Here is a 27449-nt window from a genome sequence, read left to right as displayed (position 1 = left end):
GAATCAAGCACTTCGTCTGAAACGAACTGCAACAAAAGTCCGATTCTCGCGATAAAACTTGCCTGAATTAGGACAAGGGAAAGTCCAATCCACGCGATAAAACTCGCCGAATTAGGACGACCAAGTTCGGTCAAAGCAGTTTACCTCATAAGACCGAGGACGACCATGTCTAGTCAAAGAGGTTTACTGCATAGGACCACTTCGGTTAACTGGGAAAGTCCGATCCACGCGATAAAACTCGCCGAATTAGGACAAGGGAAAGTTCGATCCCGGCGACGAAAATCGCCAAATTAGAACACAAAGACGAGTCCGGTCAAAGATGTTTATTTCATCAGACCAAAGACGAGTCCGGTCAAAGATGTTTATTTCATCAGACCAAAGACGAGTCCGGTCAAAGATGTTTATTTCATCAGACCAAAGACGAGTCCGGTCAAAGATGTTTATTTCATCAGACCAAAGACGAGTCCGGTCAAAGATGTTTATTTCATCAGACCAAAGACGAGTCCGGTCAAAGATGTTTATTTCATCAGACCAAAGACGAGTCCGGTCAAAGATGTTTATTTCATCAGACCAAAGACGAGTCCGGTCAAAGATGTTTATTTCATCAGACCAAAGACGAGTCCGGTCAAAGATGTTTATTTCATCAGACCAAAGACGAGTCCGGTCAAAGATGTTTATTTCATCAGACCAAAGACGAGTCCGGTCAAAGATGTTTATTTCATCAGACCAAAGACGAGTCCGGTCAAAGATGTTTATTTCATCAGACCAAAGACGAGTCCGGTCAAAGATGTTTATTTCATCAGACCAAAGACGAGTCCGGTCAAAGATGTTTATTTCATCAGACCAAAGACGAGTCCGGTCAAAGATGTTTATTTCATCAGACCAAAGACAAGTCCGGTCAAAGAAGTTTACTTCATAAGACCGAGGACAAGTACGATGAAATTTTTTCGCTAAGCTGTAAATACACAGTGTTAGAAGCGAAAACAAAAACAAAATTTCATTTTCAAATCTTGTTCGGCACACAACTCCGCTACCCTACGAGATGGCGTTACGCTATTACAAAGGACTATTCTACTGTCCAGGGTTGCTAAAGTTGAGCCATCTATTCACAAAATCCTCGTGAAGCTGAGTTCGGGCGTTCCAGGCAGCCGCAGAATAAGCAGGTCGACGAGATGCTCTAATCGACCTGCCACCTCTTCTCTGAGCCCGGGAAGCCCTAGCACCTCGGCGGCGAAGAGTCTCTTCACGAAGCATCTGCTGATCTTGCTCGCTCATAGTCACAACTCCTCGGCGAATTTCAGTCCGTCCCTGTCTTGACGATTCCGGTTGCTCCTGAGCCCGTTCTCGTCTTGACGTTTCCGGCTGTTCCGGAGTTCGTTGTTGGCTGGGAGTAGGATTTTGAACAAGGGAACCAGAGGTTTGATCTGGAGTGCGAGCATCTGTTGGCGCGATATGCCGAAGGAATCTTTCTATGGAGGGGCGCCGAGAAAGAACAATGTTGTACCGAGAAGCCCAGCGCCGCAATGATGTCACGACTTGTTGGCAAGCCGAGCTCTCCAGCGCATTGTTCCTCCGGAGTACATTATATTCCTCCCACAGTTCGTCAACTCGACTCTGAACATCTGATATGGTCATTCCCCCGCGCACACGGATGTAATCCTCGTACGCAGTCCTCTCAGCAATGGTCGTATTCAGCTCGGCCTCCAGATCATTCTTATCGGACTCTAAGTCCTTATTATCGGCATCCAGCTTCACTAAACGAGCCAGAAGCTCGTCATTCTTCGTCTGATCGGCTATAGCTCTTTTCTCAGCTTCGTCTAAAGCCGAAGAGTACAGCCGCTTCCAGTGAAGTACCTCCAGCTCCTTGAGAGTTAAGAATACAAAGCAGCTACGTCAGTTCGGCATTTCAGCTTACCGAGCAGGTAGTAAACCACAACAGGAGTAAGAGAGTACGAAAGGCTATACGAAGACACAAGAGCAGAAAGAAGAATTTTTTCATTCATAAAAAAAAAAAAAAAAAAAAAAAAAAAAAAATTTTCTATACAAGGAGGGCTTCAAGGCCATTTTACATAAAGGAAGAAACTAAACTAAGAGAAGGGAGACGAAATCATACTTCGCTAGCTTCGTCTCCACCTTCTCGGTGAGGTTCAGCTTCCTTCTCTGCTTCAGCTTCAGCCTCTGCCTTCTTGCTCTCCCCAGCCTGCTCGGCGCCACCGTAGCCGATCTGCTGCGTCTCCTGATCGGCTTCCTTCTCCGGATGCCCGGCTCGCTCGACTTCGGCCTCCCGCTCCAGCGGCTCGGCCTCACCCTCTCCGTTGTAAGTCGAAGCGGGTGAAACGGGTCCCACGGAGGCAAAGATAGCCTCCAGGTTCTCGTCCCGATCAGCTCGACAACTCCGGACTCGGTCTGCAGAAAGCAGGACCGAGGATGAAGCGAGCTCCTCAAGGAGCGGCAGATTCTGAAGCCGAGCAGCTATCTCTCGGCTGTACAGAGGCAGCACGACGTCGGGCCCCTGCTCGCCCTTATCGGCAATTAGCCTTACCAGACTACCGACAAAGGCCGAGAACTGGCTGCTCAAAAAGAGTCTCTCCGTGTAGGCACGGAGACCCTCTCCTTGGGCAACCACGGCGGCAGCATCCCTCCGTTTCGTCTGCTCTCGCTGGATGACGAGCTGGTTTTTGGCAAACTGAGCTTCATCCTGGGCCGAAATCCTAGCAACCCTGGCTTTCTCAAAGTTTGCCTCAGCCTGCTCGGCCCGGTGACAAGCAGCCGCCAATTTCCTCTGCATCTCGGCATAGTCGTTGGACGCTTTGGAGAGTTCGACGGCGACGAGCTTGGAGAGCATATCATTCCTCTGAAAATGGATAAGGAAAAAAGTTAACAGAGGGCACCAAAAATACAAGACAGAAGCCAAGCCAAGGAATCAAGATCACCTCGGCGAAGTCCGTGGGCCATAAAAATGGCTCACAGATATGCTCCGAAGGAGGCGCCAAGACCACGTCTTTCTCTGGCGCCCTTGGGGGCTTCTGGGTCTTCCCCTTCTTGCTTGCCGAAGTCGACTCCGAAGAGGTCTTTTGCCTCTTCGGATTCTTCTCGGCATCAAGCGCCGAGCTGGTAGCCTTCTCTCTCTCCGGCTCCACAAGCTCGGAGGACTTTCTAATAGCCTTATTCAACATGAACACTGCCAAAAAGCAAGAAAGCAAAGTCAGATTTTCTTCGTTAAAGCAGTAGAGCATAAAGATAAAGAGAAATCCTCACCCTCGGCCTCTTCGTCCGAAGACGAGATGTCGAACACGACGTCGCCCTTGACGAGCTCAGACTCCGTGTATTGTTTCCTAACTATGGGAATCTTGTTGAGCTCGCCATCGAGCTCGTCCAACGGTTCAGGCCGAGGGTGACGGATAACGGACTCCGGCCCTCTCCAGGGAAAACTAGGAGCCGCGGTCCTATCATAGTAGAAGAAGCGATTTTGCCACTTCGGCCACTTCGTTTTACAAAAGGCCCTAAAGGGCTGTAAAGGGATCAAGTAAAACCAAGACCCCTTCCTCTTAAATTGAAAGAATTTAAGGATCGCCTTCAAAGACAAATCCCTTCCTAACCTACGGAGTTCGGCAGCGAAGGCCGACAAGTGCCTCCAAGAGTTCGGAGTCACCTGGCCTAAAGGAAGCCGAAAAAAATCTAGTAAATCTATAAAGGCAGAAGGGAGGGGGAAACGAAGCCCGCATTCTAAGCAGGCCTCGTACACGGTGACGTAACCCTCCGGCGGGGAGTCTGCCCTGTGATCACCGTCAGGTACCACCGCCTTCCCCCCAGGAAAAGAGTATTTTTCGTAAAGGGATATCACAGTATCCTTACTCAAGATACTGTGAAAATACTCTACGGTCTTCTCCCCGGATTCTTTCCGGCTAGAAGACCCCTTACCCCCTTTCCTAACGCTACCCGACTCCGAAGAAGAAGAAGAAGACATTTTTCTTACTTTTTGAAGGTGAAGGTAGTCTGAAGAAATTTTGAAAGCGGAAGGAAATTTTTCACACAGAAGATAGAGAGTGCAGAAGAAGCCAATAGCAAAGGTGTTCAAATGATGAAGAAAGACGGTATTTATCAGATTTGGAAAAGATTTCAAATCATCGCACCGTTTCATATCCCACCTTTTCAGGATTCAACGGCCGGATTTTACTGTCGCATTTAATGCCGCATTTAATGCAGTCACGCGCAGGGCACGTCCCCTGACTTCAGCCTCCCCCGTACCCTTTTCCAGAATGCCGAAGTGACTCGCTTCGCCGAAGTGAATCACTTCGCTTTTCGGGGGGGGTAGTGATGGGGTACGTACTAAACAAGCCCAATAGCAGTGACAGCTCGGCCAGCCCAATAGCAGTGACAGCTCGGCCAGCCCAATAGCAGTGACAGCTCGGCCAGCCCAATAGCAGTGACAGCTCGGCCAGCCCAAAGCCCAAGAGTTCAGTTCGGCATTACCAAAGAGTTCGGCCTCAGCCTACAGCTCGGTAAAAGCCAACCAATCAAGCTCTGCTCTCAGGTCGGCATCAAGCTCTACTCTCAGATCGGCATTACCAAAGAGTTCGGCCTCGGCCTACAGCTCGGTAAAAGCCAACCAATCAAGCTCTGCTCTCAGGTCGGCATCAAGCTCTACTCTCAGATCGGCAACCAAAGCAGTTCGGTCTCGGTATTCGGCCGAACAAGGAGTTAGTGGACCCATACAGGATGTCCAACACACCCACTACCACGTGATGTCAGTTCAGGCCACGATCGTAGGCCATGACCTACGCTTCACCCACGATCTTAGGCCATAACCTACACGACATCCACGACTTAGGGTGGTGATGCAAGCCATGATCTGAGTTCATTATATAAATAGAACTTAGATCTGATAGAAGGGGTTAGAATCTCTCTAGAGAAATAATCATATAGCAAGTCTGTGTTGTAAGCTGTAATTCGCAGATCAAGCAATACAAACCTGCCCCCATTTCTCCCCGTGGACGTAGATTTACCTCAGTAAATCGAACCACGTAAAATTCTCTGTGTCGTAATTTATTTTTACGAGCATTTATCATCATCAAAAATTCGCGGAATCATCACTTGTGATGTATATATATACACTTTAGTTATTCATATCTTTAATTTTACACGGTACACTCCATATCTATAATTGCAAAAATATTAAAATTATGATGTATTCGATTATTCCTAAAAATTATAAGATTGATCAAATTTAGTGATTTTTTTCAGTAATTTGACCTCATAATAACTTAACATTAAACTTGATTTTAGTTTGAAACAGAGTTATCGTTTCAAGTATGGAGTATAAACTTATCCATCACATTTATTCTTTTACTACTATCATTGAAAGAGGGGTCAAAGAAAAGAATCCACAATATAAAATACAGCATACATTTGTTGACTGCCACCACCAACCGATCTGAATATAATATTAATAGCGGTCATTTGTGGCTGCATCCAATAACCAATCTTAATTATTTTTGCTGTGGAAGACTATTTTTCTAGAAGTTGTTGTCGCTTCTCTATATACAATACTACTACAACTACATGACAGAACAACAGGCGTAAATAAATAAAGCAAAAAATATACTATTTGCATTATTATAAGATCATGAATTTGAACAAGTCACTGCAATGGCATATTTCAGTCAGCCTTCTGTTGTCAAAAAATTCCCTCCTCACTTCCGTCGCCGCTGCTGCTCCGCCCATCATCACCTGCCGCAGCTCCGGACCTAAACATGTCGCTCGCCTTCAATCCGGCAGTTATGGCTTTCTCCGGCCGCAGAGTCAGAGAGGTTTTTCCAGTGAAGCATGCTACAGTCCAAGGATCTCCGGTGATCACCAATAAGTCATCTTTCGCCGTGAAATGCAATCTTGCTACAACAGTAAGTTCAAATCTCCAAATCTTGATTCCGGTGATACATCAGATGAAATATACTCGATTTGAATGAATGCATTTCTTACAGGATTTGATGGGGAAGATAGCAGAGAAGTTGAAGGGAGAAAACAGTCATTTTCCGGTCACTTTTGAACGTGCAGCGGATATACCCTCTTATCTGTGTATAATCGACACCTTCCAAAGGTTGGGAGTCGACCGATACTTCCAATCTGAAATCAACACTATCCTTAAAGACACATACAGGTATATCCAGCATCCACATTGCTTTTATGAATAGAATCAGAAGTTGAAGCTTCAATATCTGCCTTGATGATCAACAGGTTATGGCAGCAGAGAGACAAAGATATATTTTCGGATATTTTTATTCATGCAATGGCATTTAGACTCTTGCGAGTCAAAGGATATGAAGTTTCGTCAGGTACAAAGAAAAACCTTTCCAATTATACATTTGTACGAGAATATAAGATATGCTCGGATGTGAACGAACCTTTTTGTCGTTGTTTAGAGGAGCTGGCTCCGTATGCTGACCAAGAGCGCATCGACCTACAAACGATTGATGTGGCTACAGTTACCGAGCTTTACAGAGCAGCAGAGGAGAGAATAGACGAAGAAGAGAGCAGTCTTAAGAAACTACATGCTTGGACCACAACCTTTCTCAAGCAGCAGTTGCTCACGAATTCCATTCGTGACAAGAAGTTGCAGAAACTGGTACTTACTAATTGGTCACATTTTCATGAATAAATTTCATATTAATCGATTTTTTCTTTTGTCAAGGTGGAAATCTACTTAAAGAACTATCACGGGATATTGGACAGAATGGGAGTTAGACAAAACCTCGACCTATATGACATAAGTCATTATAAACCTCTAAAAGCTTCAGATAGGTAAAGAGCTTAGCATATCTGCGTCATATATCTGATAAACTGTTTGTGCCGATCTATACTAAGCAGAAACATGCTTTATCTTTTGTTTCAGATTCTCTAATCTACGCAATGAAGATTTTCTAGCATTTGCGAGGAAAGATTTTAACATTTGCCAAGCCCAACACCAAAAAGAACTTCAGCAATTGCAAAAGTATGATGACAATGTGATAGCTTAAGTGTAAAACTTCATCTAAATAACGAAAAAATATGCATTAATCCTGTGTACACGCAGGTGGTATGCAGATTGTAGGTTGGACACCTTAAAGTATGGAAGAGATGTAGTGTGCGTCGCTAATTTTCTAACTTCTGCAATTCTCGGTGATCCTGAATTGGATGATGTTCGTTTAGTCTTTGCCAAACACATTATTCTTGTGACACGTATTGATGATTTTTTCGATCATGGAGGGTCGAGAGAAGACTCCTACAAGATCCTTGAATTAGTAAAAGAGTAAGCTTCCTTCATCTATTTATTGTTTTTTTCCTTTTTATTCATGTAAAATAGTTTAGTAACTTTGACCCTTTGAAAAAAACAGATGGAAAGAGAAGCCAACTGAAGAATATGGTTGCGAGGAAGTTGAAATTCTATTTACAGCGGTATACAATACAGTTAACGAGTTGGCAGAGATGGCTCATGTAACACGAGAACGTAAAGAATTTCTAATTGAGCTGGTACGCCGTTATAGCAATATGCTTCAAACGACTGCATAGCATCTTATATGTGTTTTCCTCAAGTAATTTTATGTTTTCTACAAGTGCAGTGGGTTCAAATAATATCATGTTTCAAGATAGAATTAGACACATGGAGCGATGACACTGCACTAACCTTGGATGGTTACTTGTCTTCGTCATGGGTGTCAATTGGCTGCAGAATCTGCATTCTCATGTCAATGCAATTCATCGGAATTAAACTATCCGATGAAATGCTTAAGAGCGAAGAGTGCGTTGATCTGTGTAGGTATGTCTCCATGGTTGACCGGCTGCTCAACGATGTACAAACGTTTGAGGTAAGATTTTTCCAATAATACTAGAAAACAATAACTAAACACTAGTATGAAATATAAGCATCTCGCATCAACAAATACAGAGAAGTAGATGTTTATGGCTGAAACAAAAATCGAATGTATTTTGGCAGAAGGAACGCAAGGAAAATACAGGAAACAGTGTGACCCTTCTGCTAGCAGCTAATAAGCATGATAGTGCCTTCACTGAAGAAGAAGCTATTACGAAGATTAAAGAAATGGCCGAAGGTAACCGGAGAAAATTGATGCAGATTGTCTACAAAACAGGAACCATCTTCCCAAGAAAATGCAAAGATATGTTTCTGAAGGTATGCAGGATTGGGTGTTATCTGTATGCAAGCGGCGACGAGTTTACATCACCACAACAAATGATGGAAGACGTGAAATCCTTGGTTTACGAACCCCTAACAATTCATCCTCTTGAAGCTAATAATGTGAGTGGCAAGTGAAATGAATTATGCCAGCAACTATTCAAACCAGATTCTACATTCTTGTAAAACTATACTGACTCTAATTCATTGAATGTCACAATAAGATGTTACTTTGATTTCAACAGTCTTCAAGCATTTTCACATACTAGCATCCAACACTGTGATTAGGAAACAAATCACGAGCTCACAAAAAATGCCCTTGCTATGTTACTGTCATCAGTTTCATACCACCATACTCAAACAGAACTTTTAAAACAAAATTAGAGTGCCATAAATCTACTCAAGAACAAAATTAGCATAATAATTTGAAGCAACCTAAAAAACTGGACTAATAATTCGAGATTCAATAACCTAGTTTTCCTTAATTCACGACAATTCGCACAAAATACTGACAATTTCAATCAGTATAATTTGTTTAACATTGAGTCCATCTTCATCAGCTGATTGTGCGACCTAAAATTAGTGGCGAAATATACCTGTGCGATCAAAGCAGGGCACCAACACCGCCGATGTCGAAGCTGCGGTGAGGCTGAGGTGGCAGCGAAGCTCACAAAATAATTTACAGAAATTTTTTAATGAATATAAAATATTTTTTTAATTCGCTCACAAATTAATTTTCAGAACTTTTTTTTTGGATCGTCAATTATTGTGAAAAATTAAGTACTCTGTTTTAAATTTCTAACTAAGTTAGAGTCGTAATTTTTTTAAAACGTCCCAACAAAGCTAAGTCATTTACTTTTTGGATAAAAATATAAAACATCTGATCACTCTTATTTTATTTCATCACTTATTTTATTCTCTCTTCATCTCTTCTATTTTTTCATCTATCCTATTTATTTTACTTTCATTTAATATACTCAACACAATTTCTTAATCTTTGTGCTCAAAAGTTTTGTACCAACTTAATTGGGACGGGAGAGTACTAGTTAGGCTTTTGTTAGTATTAGAGTGTCCACAATAGGAAGGATACGGCGGCGGCCGCAGAGTCGGCGGCGCCGCGCCTCCCTATAGTGGTGGACACATGAGGCGCGACGGATAGCACAAGGCCGACTAGTCGGCCTTGACGCGGCGGGGTGTGGAGAGCCGCGGCGGTCTATTGCACAGATCCGGCGCCGCGGCGCTGGACAACTTATATTTATTTTCGTTTGTTTTTAATAAATACTCTCTTTCACAATTTATTTTCTTTCCGATAATTTTTATTCACATTAAATTAAAATATACAAATAATTGAAAATTAAAATGTGTCCAAATAAAAAGTGGTCACTATTGTTGCAACATTTTTTTTTTTGCTGTGGACAAATAAAAGTGGTTTGTCCACCACCAATGTGTCCTTCCGATCGTGGACACTCTTAAATTAGAGCTTAATCGAATACTAAATGTTACTCCTATTCTAATTTGGCAACAACCTCCAAACTGCAATAAGTTGTTATTTTTCGTTTCCTATAAGAAAAAAATATTCCATACTTTCACTGTAACTTTTAATGATGAAGTGAAATCAAAACACTAATCAGTCAATATCTAGCATTGGAACTCATACTATTTTAGTGTGTCATTTTTATATTTATTAAAGGTTGATTAGATATAGTAATAAAAGGTAAAATTAGAAAATTAGAATAAAGTACGAAAAAAAATAGTTACCAGATTTTTTGATAAGCTATCTCAGCACTTAAAACTAAATGGAAAATCTTTCATTTTAATTTAGCTCTAGTCTGATGTAATACTCTCTCGTTTTCATAATTTGATAAGCTATCTGAGCACATAAAATTAAGGGAAATTAGCCCTAAAATCATAAACTTTGCCTAAAATTTGATATTTCCCATAAACTTTAAAGTTGGTATATAATATCACAAACTTTGCACTTTGTTTGGTATTTCCCACGACATGTCTATTACTATATTTGACTAACTTACGAGGCTTTTTTTTATTATACTTGACACAATTAAATCAACGTGGTTTTCAACGTGACTTTTTATCCTACATATTATGAACTTAAAAAGAAATTTAAAATATCATAAAACGTATCACAGTTGCCTACGTAAAATGAGATTTTGATGAATATATCTTGTTTGAGTGAGTTTGAGAAATACCAAACAAAATGTAAAGTTTGATATTATAAACCAATTTCAAAGTTCATGAAAAATACTAAATTTTAGGCAAAGTTCATGGTTTTATAGACCAATATCTCTAAAATTAAATGGAATATCTTTCATTTTAGAGACCAATATCCCTAAAATTAAATGCAATATCTTTCATTTTAATTTAACTCAAATCTGATTTTGTAATACTCTCTTCTCCCCGTCCAAAATTAAGTTTCTTAAATTATTTTTCTATCTGTCCATAATTAATTGTCTTCTTTTATTTTTTATATATTATTTTCATAATGAACTTCGCATACTAAATTATCTCATTCATATATCATTACTCCAATAAAAGTAAAATCAACTTCATTAATTATTTTTACCCATTGTTCATTTCATTTTTTAAAATAGGAGCAAATCAATTTATGTCACTTAGAGCATCCGCAATGGGCGGACGATGGCACGCCCGATGGCGCGCATCGTCCGCGCCATCCATCGTCCGCACCCATTGCGGGTGCGCGCCATAGGGCGCAGACGATAGTCGCGCCCTATACTTCCGTCGCGGAGGATAGCGCGGACGATGGCCATCGTCCACGCCATCATCCGCCCCATTGTGGAGGTCGCGGACGATCAACCGCGGACGATGGCACGCGGTTTCGTTTTTTTATAAATACCGTTCATTTGTAACATTCATTTCACTCGATTTCATTTTCGAAACTTACAATTACATAATTACTACGAAATGGATTCAAGCTCCATTAGTCCTACGTTTAGCGCAGGGGCGCATTGGCCGGGTACAGAACCCTGCGATTATCGTTCGTTCGACACCAACACCCATTACGATCCCGATTTCAGTACGGAATCGTATGGGTTGTCTGACATGGAGCCGTCTCCGCACCGCCCAACCACAGCGGCCGATCCCGACCCCGCCGCGACCGCTTCCGCCCCAGCCAGAAAGAAGCGGAACCGGCAGCGGGCGCAGAAGTTGCCGCCTCCCGGTGATTGCGATGAGTACGCCCCCGGCCGTACGAACTACAACGACGACGAAACTCTCACCTTGGCCCGGTGTTGGGTAGATATATCGGAAGATCCGATATTCGCGAACAACCAGCGACAGATCGCGTACTGGGAACGCATCGCGGACCTCTACAATTCGGTGAAGCCGCCGACCGCGTACAAGCGCAAGCGTGAGCAACTCCGCAAGCACTGGGATCAAGTCAAGAAGCAAGTGAACTTGTACGCGGTGGAGTTCGAGAAGTTCACGCGGTCACAGGGGAGCGGCGAGAGCTTGAGCGACGTGCGCGCTAAAGCGATGTTGTCGTACCGGTCGATGTACGGCGACTTCAAGCACGAGGCCATCTGGGCGCTCTTGAGGGACAAGCAGAAGTTCCAAGGTGGAATTCTGCACACTGGTGCTCCGAAGAGGACGAAGACCACTGAAGCTATTCATTACACGAGCAGGGGTAGCGGCAACCACCCGGTTGACCTCAACCGGACGTACGTGGATGAAGGGAGTTCCGGCACACCGGTGTCCTTCCGGCGTCCTCCCGGCGTCAAGGCTGCGAAGGCCAAGGGGAAGGCGACCGCGACCTCATCGTCGACCGCTGCAACCCAAGCTCCGGTCCCGGTAGAGCTCCCGACCCAGACGACCACCTCGTTTGAGTCGTTAGCAACAGCGTCGATGGCAAGGACGATGTTGCGGACGCACAGGGCCCTCAAGAAGTGTACCGACCCCGACGAAGCCGAATATCTCCGGGCGTTACTCGATGAGCTGCGTCGGAAGTTGGGAATTGGTCTGACTTAGTTTTTTTTTTTTATTAGTTCAATGATGTAACTTTTTTTTATTAAAACTTCACCGTTTATTATTTAGACCGTTTTTTATTTACTCGTTACTTGTTATTTGAAAACAGTTAAATTAGTTAAACAAAATAATAAAATGATGATGTGGCGCGCCATAGGGCGCACCTTAGGGCGCGACTTAGGGCGCTCAATTGCAGATGGGGAGGTAGGAGGATAAAACTGCTGACGTGGCGCGCTTTAGGGCGCCCCATTGCTAATGCTCCTAGTCATAATTAAAGCGAGTAGTATAATATTATTTGAAATGTCATTATTTAGGAAAACTATTTTTAAACCGCTCCATTCAGCTATCTACCTGTGCCTTTGATCTTTCTTGCAATCTCTGATTTTGACAACTTTCACACACAAGAAAAAAGAAAAAACTCGGGCAAACTACCACGCCTCTGTGAAGATCTGCACCGTTGCTATTTGTTAATGAAGTAAGCAGCAGTTGTACTCTGCTCAAATGCATAGTCAATGAAGAAATCAACGGTTTCCGACAAGATTCACGATAGTTGATTCCAAGATTCTCCAACCAGAAACCTAAACCCCACTTGGGATTCCGATCCTTTCCGTTTCCTGCATAAATCTATGTCAAATCAAGATCCAAGTTGACTTTACCGAGTTCCCTCAACAAAATCTTGTAAAAAAGATTAGATTTTTCCAGCCTCAGAAACATTTTTGTTCTCGATTTCGAGTAATGGGGGAGGAAGAGAGGCTCCCAGTTCACAGCGATGAAGCGCGGGAGCTTCCGCCGCCGCCTCCGGGGAGAGAGATGCGGAGAATTTTGTACAGCCCTGTTGATTGGTTGAAGATGCTTGCAAGAGAATTGCATTGGAGCTTTGTGTTTGGAGTGGTGATTGTGTATGGCGTGAGCCAAGGCTTAGGCGGAGCTCTTGCGAGAGTTGGGACGCAGTTTTACATGAAGGACGTGCAGAAGGTGCAGCCATCTGAAGCGCAGGTTTACGCCGGCATCACTTCTCTTCCTTGGATCATCAAGCCGCTCTGGGGTATCCTCACCGACGTCTTTCCGATTTCGGGGTATCAACGGAGACCTTATTTCGTTTTGGCTGGTAACTGTTGAGTTCTTGTTTAGTTGCATTGTTTGTGGTTGTGATTTTGGTGATTGTGGTGTTCTTTGCTATTTCCTCTTTAAGATGCCTAGGTTGTTGGAAATTGGGTTCTGTAATGTGCAAGGATGGTTTCCGTTGTTCATTTCGTGTCTCTGTGTTTGTTAGATGTTAGATGTCAGTGTGATAAGCCTTTTGGTTTAGGTTCTTGAAGTAGGTTTGTGTTGATGCCATCACTTGCTGTTTGTTTATGTGATCGTGTCATTGTTGATGCCCTTGAATTGGACGAATGATAGTGAGAGAATGATGGGTTTTTGGTGATAGAGCTATTAATTTTACCTTTTACCAGCACCATGTAGTTGCTACCGGATAAAGAGTGAACTCGTGGGTGGGGTAAGGTTTTCTGCGGAGATCGATTTAGTAATGCTCGTCTGAGAATTTGGAACACCAAGAGTTAGGTTGCAATGATTGGTGAAATTTCAGCTATGTGAAATGAGAGAATAAAGGAAGCTAGTTTAGGCTAACTGTCTCAGATCTCGGTTGTAGTGCTCTTCATATATTTCACGTCTATATTGATATGGCTCTGAACAAAAGATGAAGCTTCTGGTGTTCACAAGATATTTCATTGTTTACAAAGCTTATATGGGATTCTGAATTAGTGTTCATTTTTAGTCAGAAATGGAGCATGTTTATTGAGCAAACCAGAAAATACCTCTCATGGATTATAAGAACTTAAAGAAATTATGTTTTTCTTCTTCTTTGACCTTTGTTGTATTCTTTAGTTGCATAATCCTCATTCAAAAACTGGCATCCTGTCTCTCTACTCGGGCATTTATTTCTCAAATATAGTTTGTAAGTAATGCGCGTGTATTTCATTATGCTGCAAACTTTCCTTTCCCAGGCGCCCTCGGAATTGTTTCCATGCTCTTCTTGTCACTGCACCCAGCACTACACATAGTATTAGCATTGCTTTCATTGACAGCAGCAAGCGCCAGTGTTGCGATTGCGGATGTTACTGTCGATGCATGTGTGGCACAGAAAAGTGGCCTTCATCATTCCCTGGCAGCTGATATGCAAAGCTTATGCTCCTTGAGCTCCTCAATCGGGGCTCTCGTGGGATTTTCTCTGAGTGGTATATTTGTTCACCTAATCGGTCCTCAGGTGAGCTTTCTCCGGTTTTGTTGAAGAGATTTCAAGCTACTGAAAATCTGATAACTAAACTAAACCTTTCATGTTCCTTTTTAATCTAAGGGGGTATATGGCCTGTTAACTATACCAGCTGGGCTCGTCTTCGTAGTTGGTGTACTGCTCAAGGAACAACGCATATCCAGCTTTGCTTATGAACAGGTACTAATGCATAACTGGGGTGGATCAAGATTCAAACTTGAACACTGCTTAATCTTCGGTTTCTGAAATCAGATAAGCCAGAACTTAGCCAATGCTGGCAAAGCAATGTGGAACACATTGAAATGTCCAGACGTGTGGAGGCCATGTTTGTACATGTACTTGTCCTTTTCATTGGGCCTAAACGTCTCCGAGGGGATGTTCTATTGGGCGACAGATTCACCAGCCGGTCCTTCGTTTTCTAAGGTCCATTTGAACTGATCTCATTAACAGCATATCCACATATAAAAGACATGCTTATTTTCTTATGAGAATACTCATATTAGGTCTGCAGGTGATACAGTGTGATACTAAACTTTGTTGTTTATGCAGGAAATAATTGGTTACATCATGGCAATAGGCTCCGTGGGCTCGCTCCTCGGAGCTATACTATACCAATACGGCCTAAAAGACTATCCCTTCCGGGATCTTCTCTTCTGGGTCCAAATCCTATCCTGCCTCTCCGGGATGCTGGATCTGGTGCTAGTGTTGCGCTGGAACTTAAAGCTCAGTGTGCCAGACTTCGTCTTCGTAGTGGTTGATGCAAGTGTGAGCCAAATGATCGGACGCTTGAAATGGATGCCACTTCTTGTTCTGAGCTCCAAGTTGTGCCCACCTGGCATTGAGGGCACCTTCTTTGCCCTGCTTATGTCAATAGACAATGCCGGGCTCCTCACTTCCTCGTGGTTGGGGGGTATCCTGCTCCACGTCTTGAACGTTACACGTACAGAGTTCGACAACATGTGGCTTGCCATTCTGATCAGGAACATGCTGAGGATCGCCCCACTCTTCCTGCTGTTCTTGGTTCCTAGAGCAGATCCAAACTCCTCTATCCTTCCTGATGATGTTGTCAACATGAAAGAGGCTAATGAAGCTCGAGAAGAGTCTGAAAATGTCGAGCTCGTAGCACTTGTAGACCGCACGGATGGTGGTAGATAGGACCGCAGAAGATGCAGGTGTTCAAATACCACAATGCTTAACATCTCACCTTAGTTTACTAAGCAAAATTACCCTTTTGTTAGGTCATTGTATTCTTTCATCTTCTTATATATTGAGTTCACTGAATTTTGTTGAGATCAGTGTGATATACGTACTGCTGAATTTTTACTACATGGTTAGTTTAATAAATTTGCATTTGACCAAAAAAAGTACTGTACCATTTACCAACGCAAAATGCCCCAAAAAAATTCAAACAATCCATAGATCTAACAGCAAAACTACTAACCTGGTAATGCGATCAATAAAAACAATAAATGTTGTGCTTGAAATGAAAAGCACTTTGCTACATATTTGCAAGGAAGGTTTCAAAGCTGATCAAGCAAAAGTCTTTAACTTTCATTTGACAATCTAAATATTAGTTCAAACTTCACCGTATTCGAGTATTCTTCCGAGTAATCTTCGCATGATTTCTCATTTGTCGGCGACTTCATTTTACCCTCCTTTCCCTTTCCCTTTCCCTATCTCTATCTCTCTCGCGGGTCCTTTCTCTATCGTAATCATCCCACTCCCTGCTGCCACTCTTGTCATGGTCCCTATCCCGCTCCCTTCCTCTATCACTATCCATCTCGTGTGGTCTGTCCCGTTCACGCCGTCTGTCCCGGTCTCTGTTCACATCATTATCCCTATCTCTGTCTCGGATGGATGATTCCCATTGAGGGCTTTGGCTTCTGCTTTGGCTACGGCGACGCTTTTTTGATGGCTCACGTGAGTCATCTCGTGGCTCCCTCCTCTCAGACAATATCTCTGCAGTTTGACAGTGTTAAGTGGTCAGATTTCACATGAATGCTATGTCGAAGTTTGGGATTTCAGCAATAGATACATTGAAAGCTTTTGAGGAAGCAAAATATTCTAGAACTGTCAAGACAGTGGCTTCCTTACTCTAAATCACATACACACAACATTTTACATGATTAATGATAGTGGCAGGGAATTTGAGGTTGGCCTGTTTAGCATTACAAAAATTATGGAGTGACACTCTCTTCTAAACATTAGTACTTACTTTTGCCTGACACATGAGCATTTGAGTCGACTAGACCATATTCAGCCTGCAGCCGGCTCCTGTGCACAGCAACTTTTCTCTCGATTTCCTCAGGATTCTTTATCCCCTGTTCTTCAAGGGATTGACGGTATTCCATCAAAGCAACCTCAAGACGCCTCATTTTTTGTCTGCAACAGAATCATGTATATTATTCACATTAGACAAGGTGCTCAGAAATTGAACAAAATAAAATCAAGTAAATCTGAACTTCTACACAGAACTCTTGATGTTCCAAAAAATAAAACTACTGCTACAATTTATTAGTTTGAAACAATCAGAAACATGAGCTGAAACTGAATCATAACTCACACCTACTTCAAGTACAAGCATCATCGTGTCAACCCAAAAGCACATTCCAAATTAAAATAAAAATCTACTCTAGCAAAGGGCTAATATTGGTGAGGATATATCACAGAAATTGGGGAAATGGGAAGACTAAAGACCCTTGAACTCCCTTTCTCTAATGACAATTCAAGAGATTAAGACATACTCCCTCCACCCCACAAGAATATGCACTCTTTCCTTTTTAGTCCGTCCCGCGAGAATATGCACTTACTTATTTTGGAAACTCCTTTCTCTCTAATGAAGGGCGACTCAATCTCCACTAACAATAACTTAATTACTTTTTCTTTCTACGTCTCTCTTACTTTACCAATTGTGTATTAAAATCCGTGCCCAACCCAAAATGCATATTTTTATGGGACATGGGGATTATCATGTTAACTTCAGAAAAAAATGATTGAATACATAACTAATTCAGCTCCAAACCAAAAGGAGTTATATCTTTTGTAAAGTTAATTACAGAAAGAAGTGCATTGTACCTCTGCCCTTCATTCACCCCACTATCTAGTTGTGTTGAATTAGTGGCATCGGTAATAAGCTCAGGCTCCTCTGTTTTGTAGGCAGCATCACCAGCATTCTCACTACCAGAAGATGAATAAGTCAACCCCAGGCCTCTAGTGCTTCTATCACGCTCCTCATCACTCTCCTCGTCCTCTCTAGCCCACTTAGAGGAAGGGAGAATTGATTCATTTTTTCCTTCACTATTGTTAATGTCAGATTGCGAATTTGGGGAGGAAAGAATTGGTCCTTTCCCCATTGACTGCATATTATTATCCATTTTACCACCCCTTACTGATATTTTCCCCAGATCCATTTCCGAGTTTGGTTCCTTCTGTCCACTTGGGTATCTTCCAGAGCTTGACTGGCTATGAGCAGACTTTAACTCATCATCTAATTCGTAGCCCCTTTGCTTTTCCGCCTCTTCCAGATAAAGCAGTCGAGCAACCATCATTTCTCTTCCACCAACCAGAGATAACCCATTGTGTCTGCAACGTCTTTCCAGTTCGGTAAGGGGCAAACTCAACAACTCTCTCATGGCAGCTCCTTTACCAATTGCTAAAGCAGCATCTTGGTTGAACTTTTCCCCATCACCTGCTTCTGCAGAACCAGTCTTCCTCTCTAGCTCAGGGGCATCACCACATATAGAATGGAAAGGGATTACACCTGAGTTACTAGATCGAAGAAAGGTAGCTCGCAATCCATTGACATATGCATCCGAGAACAGAAACCAATCAGCCCATACTTGAAGAACTTTCAAAACACGCTCCTGAAAATGTCAGAAGAGAAACCTTAATTTCTGACAAGGTAAGTCAGACAAAATTTTCAAGATATTGAACAAGGTAAGCATTACCTTAAGGGCTTCAGCTGTAATTCGTCCAGTTACACTACGATACAAGTCATTAAAGCTTTCCACAATGTCTGGTAAAGTTGCTTCAAATTTGGTGCGATAAGCAGATGCATTTTTCACAGGAGCGCTGCTATTGTGCAGGATGTCTGAGACTAGCATGAGTCAAGCAACATTTGTGGGAATTGGAGTTTCTTTAAGAGTCAAAGACTCAATTAATACTTCAACCACCTGAAAAACAATAATGCACATATTTATATAGAGACATTAGTCAAGTTGGCAAGCAGAGTCCACCTATCTTTGTACCGGGCAAAATTCCAAGAAGGGACGTTATGGCAAAATGTATCCGCCATTTGGACCCTGAAAAAAAAAGATTCCAGCCATGGTATAGACGCGAGAGCTTCTCGCGTGTCTTAAAAGTATAGACGCATATTCCTCTCGCGTGTTAAAAAGAAGAGACACGTCTTCCTCTCGCGTGTATTAAAGAAGAGACGCGTCTTCCTCTCGCGTGTTTAAAGAAAACACGCGACACGCTCTCGCGTGTCTCCTTGCTCCACAAAATCACTCCAGACGGCAGAACATACGACATTACGCGAAGAAGAGAAGAAAATCGGCGAAAATTCTGCCCAACCAGCCAAATTCGAAGCCTAGTCCGCTAATTAGCTCTCCCATTCCAATTTGAAGTGTTGTTAGGTAACTTTCAACCCTTATTTTCGTTTTTATTGGTATATTTTAGGTGGGGTTATAATAGTTAGGGTTCATGGGGTAGAAATCGTTTTGTTGAATTTGGTGTTGAATTATTCAATTTGGTTGATTTTATCTTGAATTTGGTTGTATTTGATGTTGAATTATTCAATTTGGTTGATGTTTTGTTGAATTTGGTGTTATTTAGTTGCATTTGGTGTTAATGTGGTGATTAAATTTGGTTGATGTTTTGTTGAATTTGGTGTTATTTTGTTGCATTTGGTGTTAATGTGGTGAATGTGATTGATATTTTGTTGAATTATTGAATTTGGTTGAACTATTGTTGAATTATTGAATATGGTTGAACATGGTGTTAATTTGTTGAATTTGATGTTAATTTGTTGAATTTGGTTGAATTTATTAAGTGAAATTTTTTTAATAAAATTTCGTTTATAATTAAACATGTTAAATTTTGATTATATTAGGATGTCGCGATATGGACCAGAATATCCTTCTGTTTTGCATTATCAGCACAGTCATATATCACGCAAGGCGTGGGCAGGCCAGGAAACAACCTCGTTCAATATTCGGCGCTTTGAGGGACATTTCTGGGAAATCGATAATCATCACAGACGCGTGATTGATTATGTTTGTAGGTTTGGTTTAGGTGGAGTTCTTTTCTGTGGTAAGGCTCTGGATGTAGATCATTCGTTGATCACAGCTTTAGTTGAGCGTTGGAGGCCAGAGACTCATACATTCCATCTTCCCGTAGGGGAAACTACCATTACATTACAAGACGTTCAAGTATTATGGGCTTTACGTGTAGATGGAGTACCCTTCACAGGAAATGGGTTTTGTGAAACTGGGTGGAGGGGTTTATGTGAAGAGCTCTTGGGCTTCCATCCCCTTCAAAGCGAGATGAAGGAAAACGGTATCTTGGCATCCGCGCTAATACATAGGATGACAATTCAACCGTTAGGAGATGGTCTCGAAGATGAAGCCTACATTCAACGGGCACGTATGATTGTGCTTGTGCTTGTGCTATTGGGAGGGTTGATCTTACCCGACGGCTCAGGGTGTAAGATACCTCTCATGTGGTTGACCCAACTTCGAGATGTAGAGGCTGCCTCTATGATTAGTTGGGCGAGTGCTGCACTTGCTGCATTATACCATAATCTCTGTGAGGCGTCTATGGGCAAAAGGACAGACATTGGAGGTCCGTCAGTGCTCCTTCAGCTTTGGGCGTGGGAGAGAATGCCCACTTTGAGACCGGATTTTACAACGGCACGTATACATACAAACAACACGCCATGTGCATTAATGTAAGTTTCTTAAGTTTGGTTGTTTCATCTCATTTGTGTATTTAATGACAACATATTTAATTGACATCTTTAAATATGCATGTTTTATTTGTTACAGGCGGAGACATTGGCACGTATATTTCAGATGTCGCGCGGTTTTGACCCAGCAGACGTCGTAGGATTGTTGCACGAGATTAACAGTCTTGCTCTTAACTGCCTCACCGAGTGCGGTGAGAGTGAACGCACGGTCATACCTTCCACACAGCGCACTGATGTGGATATGTCCCGGGGGTTTATCCGAAGAGCTCGCGGTATTGGCCAGAGAGGTATCCGAACAGGCGGGCATGGTTATTCACGGCATTTCAGAATGTCCCAAGGCATGCCAGGGTCATCACAAGCAGCAAATGAAGAAAATATTAATTCAGATGATAACATAGATTTGGATGCACTCATCGACAATTTTGCTGGTGAGCCCGAAATGCAAAATCCACCAGCACCAGATCCCTCTAGTTGGTTTCCTACTTGGTCAGACGCGCCACAGTCTAGTTGGGTGACTCCATTAGATAGAGTTGGGCTACCATGGAATCCTACTACACAGGATTCATTCTTTTCGGATGTCCATATCGTGCACTCTCCAACAAATGATGATGATGATGCTGCTGATGATGATGATGATGATGAAGATGCTGATGATGATGATGATGTTGCTCCTAGGAGTAGTGCCTACATAGAGCGCCCCACGAGGAGATAGCATATTGACCCTCCTAGGAGTAGTATTCAACTCGATCGACCTAGTAGCAGTTCACATACATCCCGTCCCGATAAGGAATGCTCCAGACCAAGTTTGTCTCAGACAATTATGGGTATGTTCCCACGTAGAAGGTCTAGCCGTGACAACAGAGGAAAAGGCCCGAGTAAATATACACCTTCGTCATTTAAGTAGAATAATATCATTAGATGTATTGTCTATTTATTACTGGTGGATTGATTTGAGATGTACTGTTGACTTATTATATGTTGATTGATTTATTACAGGTGGATTGATCAATAAATAAAGTAAACTCTGTCGAATTTTTTGTAAACAATATTACTTAAGAATGTCATTTCAGGCTTAATCTTGGTTCAAACACATAATAAACTCCAACCCTCAATCACGATTCTCAAACATAAAATAACTACATAACACGTCCTAAAGTGCACTTTCTTCTATTATGGCCGGTCTCTCCACAAAGGCGGCATCGAGGAGAAGCTCTTGGCGCATCTTCTTCGCGCTCATCCATTTGGTTGTGTATCCTCCTTCTGTTGTATCGCCCACGTGAACGAGGAAGTAGCCGTGCTGGTGAACATTCGAGTGTCCATTCAGGTTCATACCAATAATCTTGGTGTCTCAGTGGACGGAACACAGCTGCATAAAAGTGCAGATGTAAGACATGATAAAAATGAAAGAATACAAAGTATTTAAACAACATACCTGCGTACTGGTGAATCCAAACATATGTGTGGTATCGTGTATCAACATGACTAAAGATGTCATCACTGCGTTCTCTCAGCACCGCAACAGCGTGAGAGCAAGGCATTCTCCAGGTCTGCCACTTTCCACATGAGCATATCTTTTCACGGTAATCTACAACATGTATATTATGGCCTCTACCCGGACCTCTGTGATAGGTTAGCACATCATAGATGCCACGTGCTATGCTTGTAGTCCTAACATGATGACGTCTCCTTCATTAGTCATTCTTCTGAAATAACTCCCAAGCCCACGGTGTCAAAGGTGTCTGACATTGTTTGGCTAGAGTCGTTCGGTTAACAAACCAGTTGATGGTCCGCCAGAATGTAATATCAACGATAGCTCTAATTGGGAGTTCCCTCGCAGCTAACAACACATTATTATAACACTCGGCCATGTTAGTAGATGTCTCACCCCATCGACGAAATTCATCGTGTGCCATAGTCCATTGTGATCTATCTATGGTGGTTTCGAGATACCTCAGAGCTTCTGGACTCACCTTTTCTAATTCACGCCTTGCAGTCCAATATCTCCGCTCCTCACTCACTTCACCCATTATCCATACCCATTTCTTCACTCCGGGGACTTTGTGTCTTTGTAACACATTCGATCTAACGTGAATTAAACAGAATCGATGATAACCAACTGGTGCCTCTTTCCACACATCAGCCTTCATGGCATTTATAATGCCTTGATGTCTGTCACTTATTATGCACACTTCCTGGTCATGCTTTATAATATGCACTCTCACAAGATTCAAAAACCAACTCCAACTCTCGTTTGTTTCTTCATCGACAATAGCAAAAGCAACAGGCAAACAATTCTTATTTGCATCGTAACCTACTGCAGCAAGTAGTTTACCTTTCAATCTTCCACGCAGGTGAGTCCCATCAACTGATAAGACCGGCTTTGCTACTTGGAACGCCTCTATTGCTGGCTCAAATGCCCAAAATACGTAGCGGAACACCTTTGTATTACCTTGACTCAATACAGGGTCATGCAACCACTCAACGATTGTCCCCGGATTTTGAGTTTGCAACTCAGTCAGGTAGCTGGGGAGTTGTCTGAAGGACCCCTCCCACCCACCATATACAAGCTCAATAGCTTTTCTGCGAGCGTACCATGCTTTCTTGTAGCTGATTTTCACGTGAAATTTATCTTTGATATATGTATGTACTGCAGAAGGCTTGAATGCTGCATGGTTTTCAATTTGACTTCGAATGCAGAGAGCAATCATGGATGATGTAAGATTAACATGTTCACTTGGATCGTGATCTCCCATACAGCAATGACGATCAACCCATGAGTTGATAGACCAGCTACCATCACGTTTCTTAAACGTTGCTTTAACCTCCCAATTACATGGGTAGCGTTGCCCAAGGTCCCTGCCTATTCTTTTCGGACCAAATGGGTCCCTACAAACTGCATGTCATCTTCTTGAATGACTATCCATAACCTCATACATCCGACCTGTTCCCACATGCCATAATGTGATAGCAGTTTTCAACTGCAATTTGCTATCAAATTTTGTTCCCACATCTATATGTCTCGGATTATCCTCATCTCAATACCACATATCTTCATCAACCAATCCATGGTCTTCTGAAAAGTAACCACGGCTGCCTTCACATGGTAATGATCGAAAAAATGGTAACCCTTCAGGCACATAGTTGGGAATAGATTGCTCCCCACGAACAGATGGTTGTACATACTTCTCAACCATCATATCAAGTGCCTCATCGTCTGTAGAATCTTCACACGATTCTGCACTATAATCAAGATCACTTGGTTGAGAACCATCGGAACCATCACAATCAGAGTCATCTGCACCACCAACATTATCTGCACCATCACAATTATCAGAACCATCTGCACCATCACCATTATCAGACCCATCCGAACCATCACAATTATCAGAACCATCATAACCATCACATGTCAAATTTGGTACATCTAGTGGTTCATCAACCTCTCTCCCAGATGTGTTAAATTCAAAGCTATGATATTCATCATCCCTCCTAGATGTCCCGACATCAAAACTAGGATAACCATCTCTCCTAGATGTTCCAACATCATGATGAGTGATAGGTGGTTCAAATTGCAACGCAGTGGGAACAGGAGTATATTCAATAAAAAGTTCAATTTGACGTGGATTTTCACCAAACATATACTCCAACAAATTAGCATCCCCTGGTGTAGCTATATAATTCATCACTCCACTAAAAACCACAGGATGCCTCCATGTTAAATCAATCGTATGTGCATCCAACTCAATTCCAATTTTTTCACATATCATTGATACAAGCTGATAATATGATATCTTTTCATTCAATATAATAAATGAATTTGCACGAGGGGGATCATAAGCAACACCCAAACCTGGGAGTTGAATAATTTTCCCATCCCAATATAAACTCACAAACACCATTAAACCTGCAAAATAAGTGCGACATAACATCATATACTATAAATTCAACATACTTAGATAAATATTGAACAAAATTAAAATCGAAAATTCAATACCAAGTTCAATGCCATAAACCCTAAATCTATAACTAACTAACATATAGCAATGATAATTGAAATTAATAGTCAATAATTACCTAACACCACTTAAAATAGGAATTAGAGCAACAAAATCACGGATTCACTTCGATTTTCGCCGGCTAGAAACGTTGGCCGTCGCTGAGAGTGAGAGATTGAGCGAGCTGGAAGTGAATTCGCGAGTGGAAAGTGAGGTCTCTGCCGTTTGGGCTGGAATTTGTGTCTACCCGAAACACGCGAGAGCGTGTCGCGTGTTTAGTTAAACACGCGATAGCCTGATGCGTGTTTAGTTAAAACACGCAAGAGCTTCAAGCGTGTTTAGTTAAACACGCGAGAGCTTCTCGCGTCTATACCATGTCTGGAAACTTTGTTTTTCATGGTCCAAATGGCGGATACATTTTTGCACGGCGTCCTTTCTTGGAATTTTGCCCTTTGTACCGAGCTCATGACATGCATGAGTTGCATTTCCTGATGCGATAATTTTTCAAGCCAAGCAAACTTGTTCTATCAACATAAAACATAAGCTTTAGCAATCACCTCTCCTGCAGCATCAGCATTATCTAGAGAAAATCCATGGCTTCTTTTATCTGGCTTCTCTCCAATGTCAATGTACGTAGCATGTCCTCAAATTCATCTCTTTGGGTATCTGTCAGCGTCCGTTCCATCACCACACGCTGTACGAAATCACAAGATGGAATACATAACATCATTCAATATTGAATAAAATAGGAGAACCAGAAAACAGCATGAAAGACTGGAGTAGTAAGTACTTTGCTCTTCCCGGCAGCATAAGTGCTCCCAGCTTCCTTTTCATGCCCCAGGCCTTTTGCTGTTGGTAATGAAGGCGATATCCATCTTTACATGAAAATAGCAGGGTGTGAACAAAATTACATTGTCAAAACTCAAAAGTTCAATAAAAGGGCGTTATACAATATTTCAGTCACTAAACACTTTTCCTGCATGAAAGCAATAATAGACTGCAAAAACCGCTAAACATATTTTCACTTCAGCAGCAGTTACTGGGGGACCTGAAGGACCGGACAAAATGACAGTTGCCCCCTGGAAACAACACAGGAATGGATTATCATAAGATTAGAAGATAGATTAAAAAAGTATAGCATTAGATCCCATGAGTGGAAGAGCCTATACGGCAGTCATTCAAAATATCAATCAGATAACAGATGAAATAAAACATCAAACTCACCTCCTTGCTCCTGATGGCCATATTGTTGGGTTACAAACCCATCCCACATCGGATGAGGGAGGGAAGTTGGAAGGTGTATATAATTCCTGTCCAACCCTAATTAGTTTGAGGCTTTTGGGAGTGACCCAAAAACAAATCCGTGCGGGCTTGACTCAAAGCGGACAATATCAAACTAATGTTGCAGTCGACGATCCTAACAAGTGGTATCAGAGCCCAGGTGGCTATGGGTTGTGCCTGGATGAGCCCCGGTTAGGGTCGGGCCCTGAAGGACTCGGGTTAGAGTCAGGCCCAGGATGACCCAGGGGCCAGGGCTTGAACGACCCATGTTCGTGTCGACTGCGTTCCCGATGTGGTCTCGGTTTGAGGGGAGGTTTGTTGGGTTACAAACCCATCCCACATCGGATGAGGGAGGGAAGTTGGAAGGTGTATATAATTCCTGTCCAACCCCAATTAGTTTGAGGTCTTTTGGGAGTGACCCAAAAACAAATCCGTGCGGGCTTGACCCAAAGCGGACAATATCAAACTAATGTTGCAATCGACGATCCTAACACATATGTCCAGGAGGTGGAGCAGGAGTGCCTGTGATGGAAGAGAGACAGATTTACCCCATCCAATTTTCAATTCATATTCATAGACCACCACCCCTGGATTAAAAGAAAAGACGATCAGTACTCCACGTTATAGACATGTTCTATAATTGCAACTAACCTACTGAATCATTCTTCAGCTTCTCATTTGGGTTGATAGTTCCACCTCTCACGAAAGCCTTTGACCCAGGCGTATTATCCGCTTGAAATGATTCTACAAATTCCTGATACAACCGCGCAGTTTCATCCTCTGCTCTCTGCAAATATCAACAGATTAGGTGTGGATATAAGAAGATTACCGAAGCTCAATAAAAGGAAAAAATTTAATTATCTTCATTGCAATTGAAAGGAGTCAGTGAGCAGAGAAAATACCTTTTTCTTCGCCTCTTCCTCTTCTCTGTGCTTTTGAAATGGCGTCTTCTTCCGAGCACTCATTATCCTTAATGAGCAGTAATGGAGTATAATTACCTTACACGTGTTGTAAAAATATAATAGGAACAAATACTGAACCACAAAATCATCCAGTAACCATAAAAACTGTCACAAAGCCAGGTACACATATTGAGCCATAAAGAGTCGAAAAACACATTAAATAGTCCCATAAGTTCAATAATGCAAACAGCTCCAGCAAGCATACAACAATAAATAATAACCATCGATCCAAATAATCGTTAATAAATTCAGATAAATGCAGAAAATTAAATACAGCGTGGAGTGATTGAGCTATATCCACAATTGCCAATTTATCGTAACAATTCGATATTGGCGCTGCGTAGAGTGATATTACAGCAGCAATCAGACACGATCGATGAATTAAAGAATAATGGATTTTTACATGTCACAGAAGCTACAAGTTTGGTGCTTGGTCCACCTTATTGAAAAACCCTCGTATCATAGAATTTTCGTTTAGCATTAGAGTAAACACAAAGCTTCTGAAAAATCCAAAAAAATTAGAGCGAGAGAGAGAGAGAGATAGCTTACTGGAGGTTAATGGATCTGTCTGATTAGAAATAATTTATGATGTAGAAAGTTTAGGCCATCCGCAATGGCGCCTAGCGCACCGCCTAGCCGAGCGCCGGCACTAGGCGGTGCATTGCAACCGCCCAGCCATTTTCGGAATTAAAAACAAGTTCAAAGTTCAAACTCTCTTCAATTGCAGCATTAAGATTGTCGTCCCCACTTATTAAATATTGGTCGGAGGCATAGAGTACTCTGCAAATCAATAAGAAAGATAGCAAAG

The 27449-nt window shown here is 42.3% G+C and overlaps 2 protein-coding genes, 2 long non-coding RNA genes and 1 pseudogene across 4 annotated transcripts; 2 read left to right on the top strand and 3 right to left on the bottom strand.

Moving 5' to 3' along the window:
* The first annotated feature begins 5362 nt into the window (after positions 1-5362).
* On the top strand, positions 5363-8409 carry LOC121781066 (miltiradiene synthase KSL1, chloroplastic-like). Its single transcript, XM_042178749.1, has 10 exons — positions 5363-5900; positions 5982-6157; positions 6235-6332; positions 6420-6622; positions 6689-6798; positions 6890-6988; positions 7070-7285; positions 7371-7506; positions 7596-7841; positions 7970-8409. Exons 1-10 carry the CDS (start codon positions 5754-5756, stop codon positions 8303-8305), a joined length of 1767 nt encoding a protein of 588 aa, XP_042034683.1. The 5' UTR covers positions 5363-5753; the 3' UTR covers positions 8306-8409.
* On the bottom strand, positions 5751-8896 carry LOC121781067. The gene is made up of 5 exons (XR_006046128.1): positions 8764-8896; positions 7661-7814; positions 6402-6457; positions 5980-6123; positions 5751-5892 (listed from the first exon to the last, which is right to left on the bottom strand). It is a non-coding gene; the product is annotated as an uncharacterized LOC121781067 (long non-coding RNA).
* A 3611-nt stretch (positions 8897-12507) lies between these two features.
* On the top strand, positions 12508-15741 carry LOC121782299 (probable folate-biopterin transporter 2). Its single transcript, XM_042180090.1, has 5 exons — positions 12508-13274; positions 14173-14432; positions 14523-14618; positions 14691-14861; positions 14988-15741. Exons 1-5 carry the CDS (start codon positions 12902-12904, stop codon positions 15591-15593), a joined length of 1506 nt encoding a protein of 501 aa, XP_042036024.1. The 5' UTR covers positions 12508-12901; the 3' UTR covers positions 15594-15741.
* Positions 15742-15860: 119 nt separating this feature from the next.
* Positions 15861-27060, bottom strand: LOC121781667 (annotated as a pseudogene).
* Positions 24184-24931, bottom strand: LOC121782300. Its single transcript, XR_006046291.1, has 2 exons — positions 24478-24931; positions 24184-24307 (listed from the first exon to the last, which is right to left on the bottom strand). It is a non-coding gene; the product is annotated as an uncharacterized LOC121782300 (long non-coding RNA).
* Positions 27061-27449: the final 389 nt, after the last annotated feature.

This window comes from Salvia splendens, chromosome 20, assembly GCF_004379255.2.
Source record: "Salvia splendens isolate huo1 chromosome 20, SspV2, whole genome shotgun sequence".
Classification (NCBI taxonomy): domain Eukaryota; kingdom Viridiplantae; phylum Streptophyta; class Magnoliopsida; order Lamiales; family Lamiaceae; genus Salvia; species Salvia splendens.
Note: the sequence above shows the minus strand (reverse complement) of the source record. Positions and strands in the feature narration are given on the sequence as shown.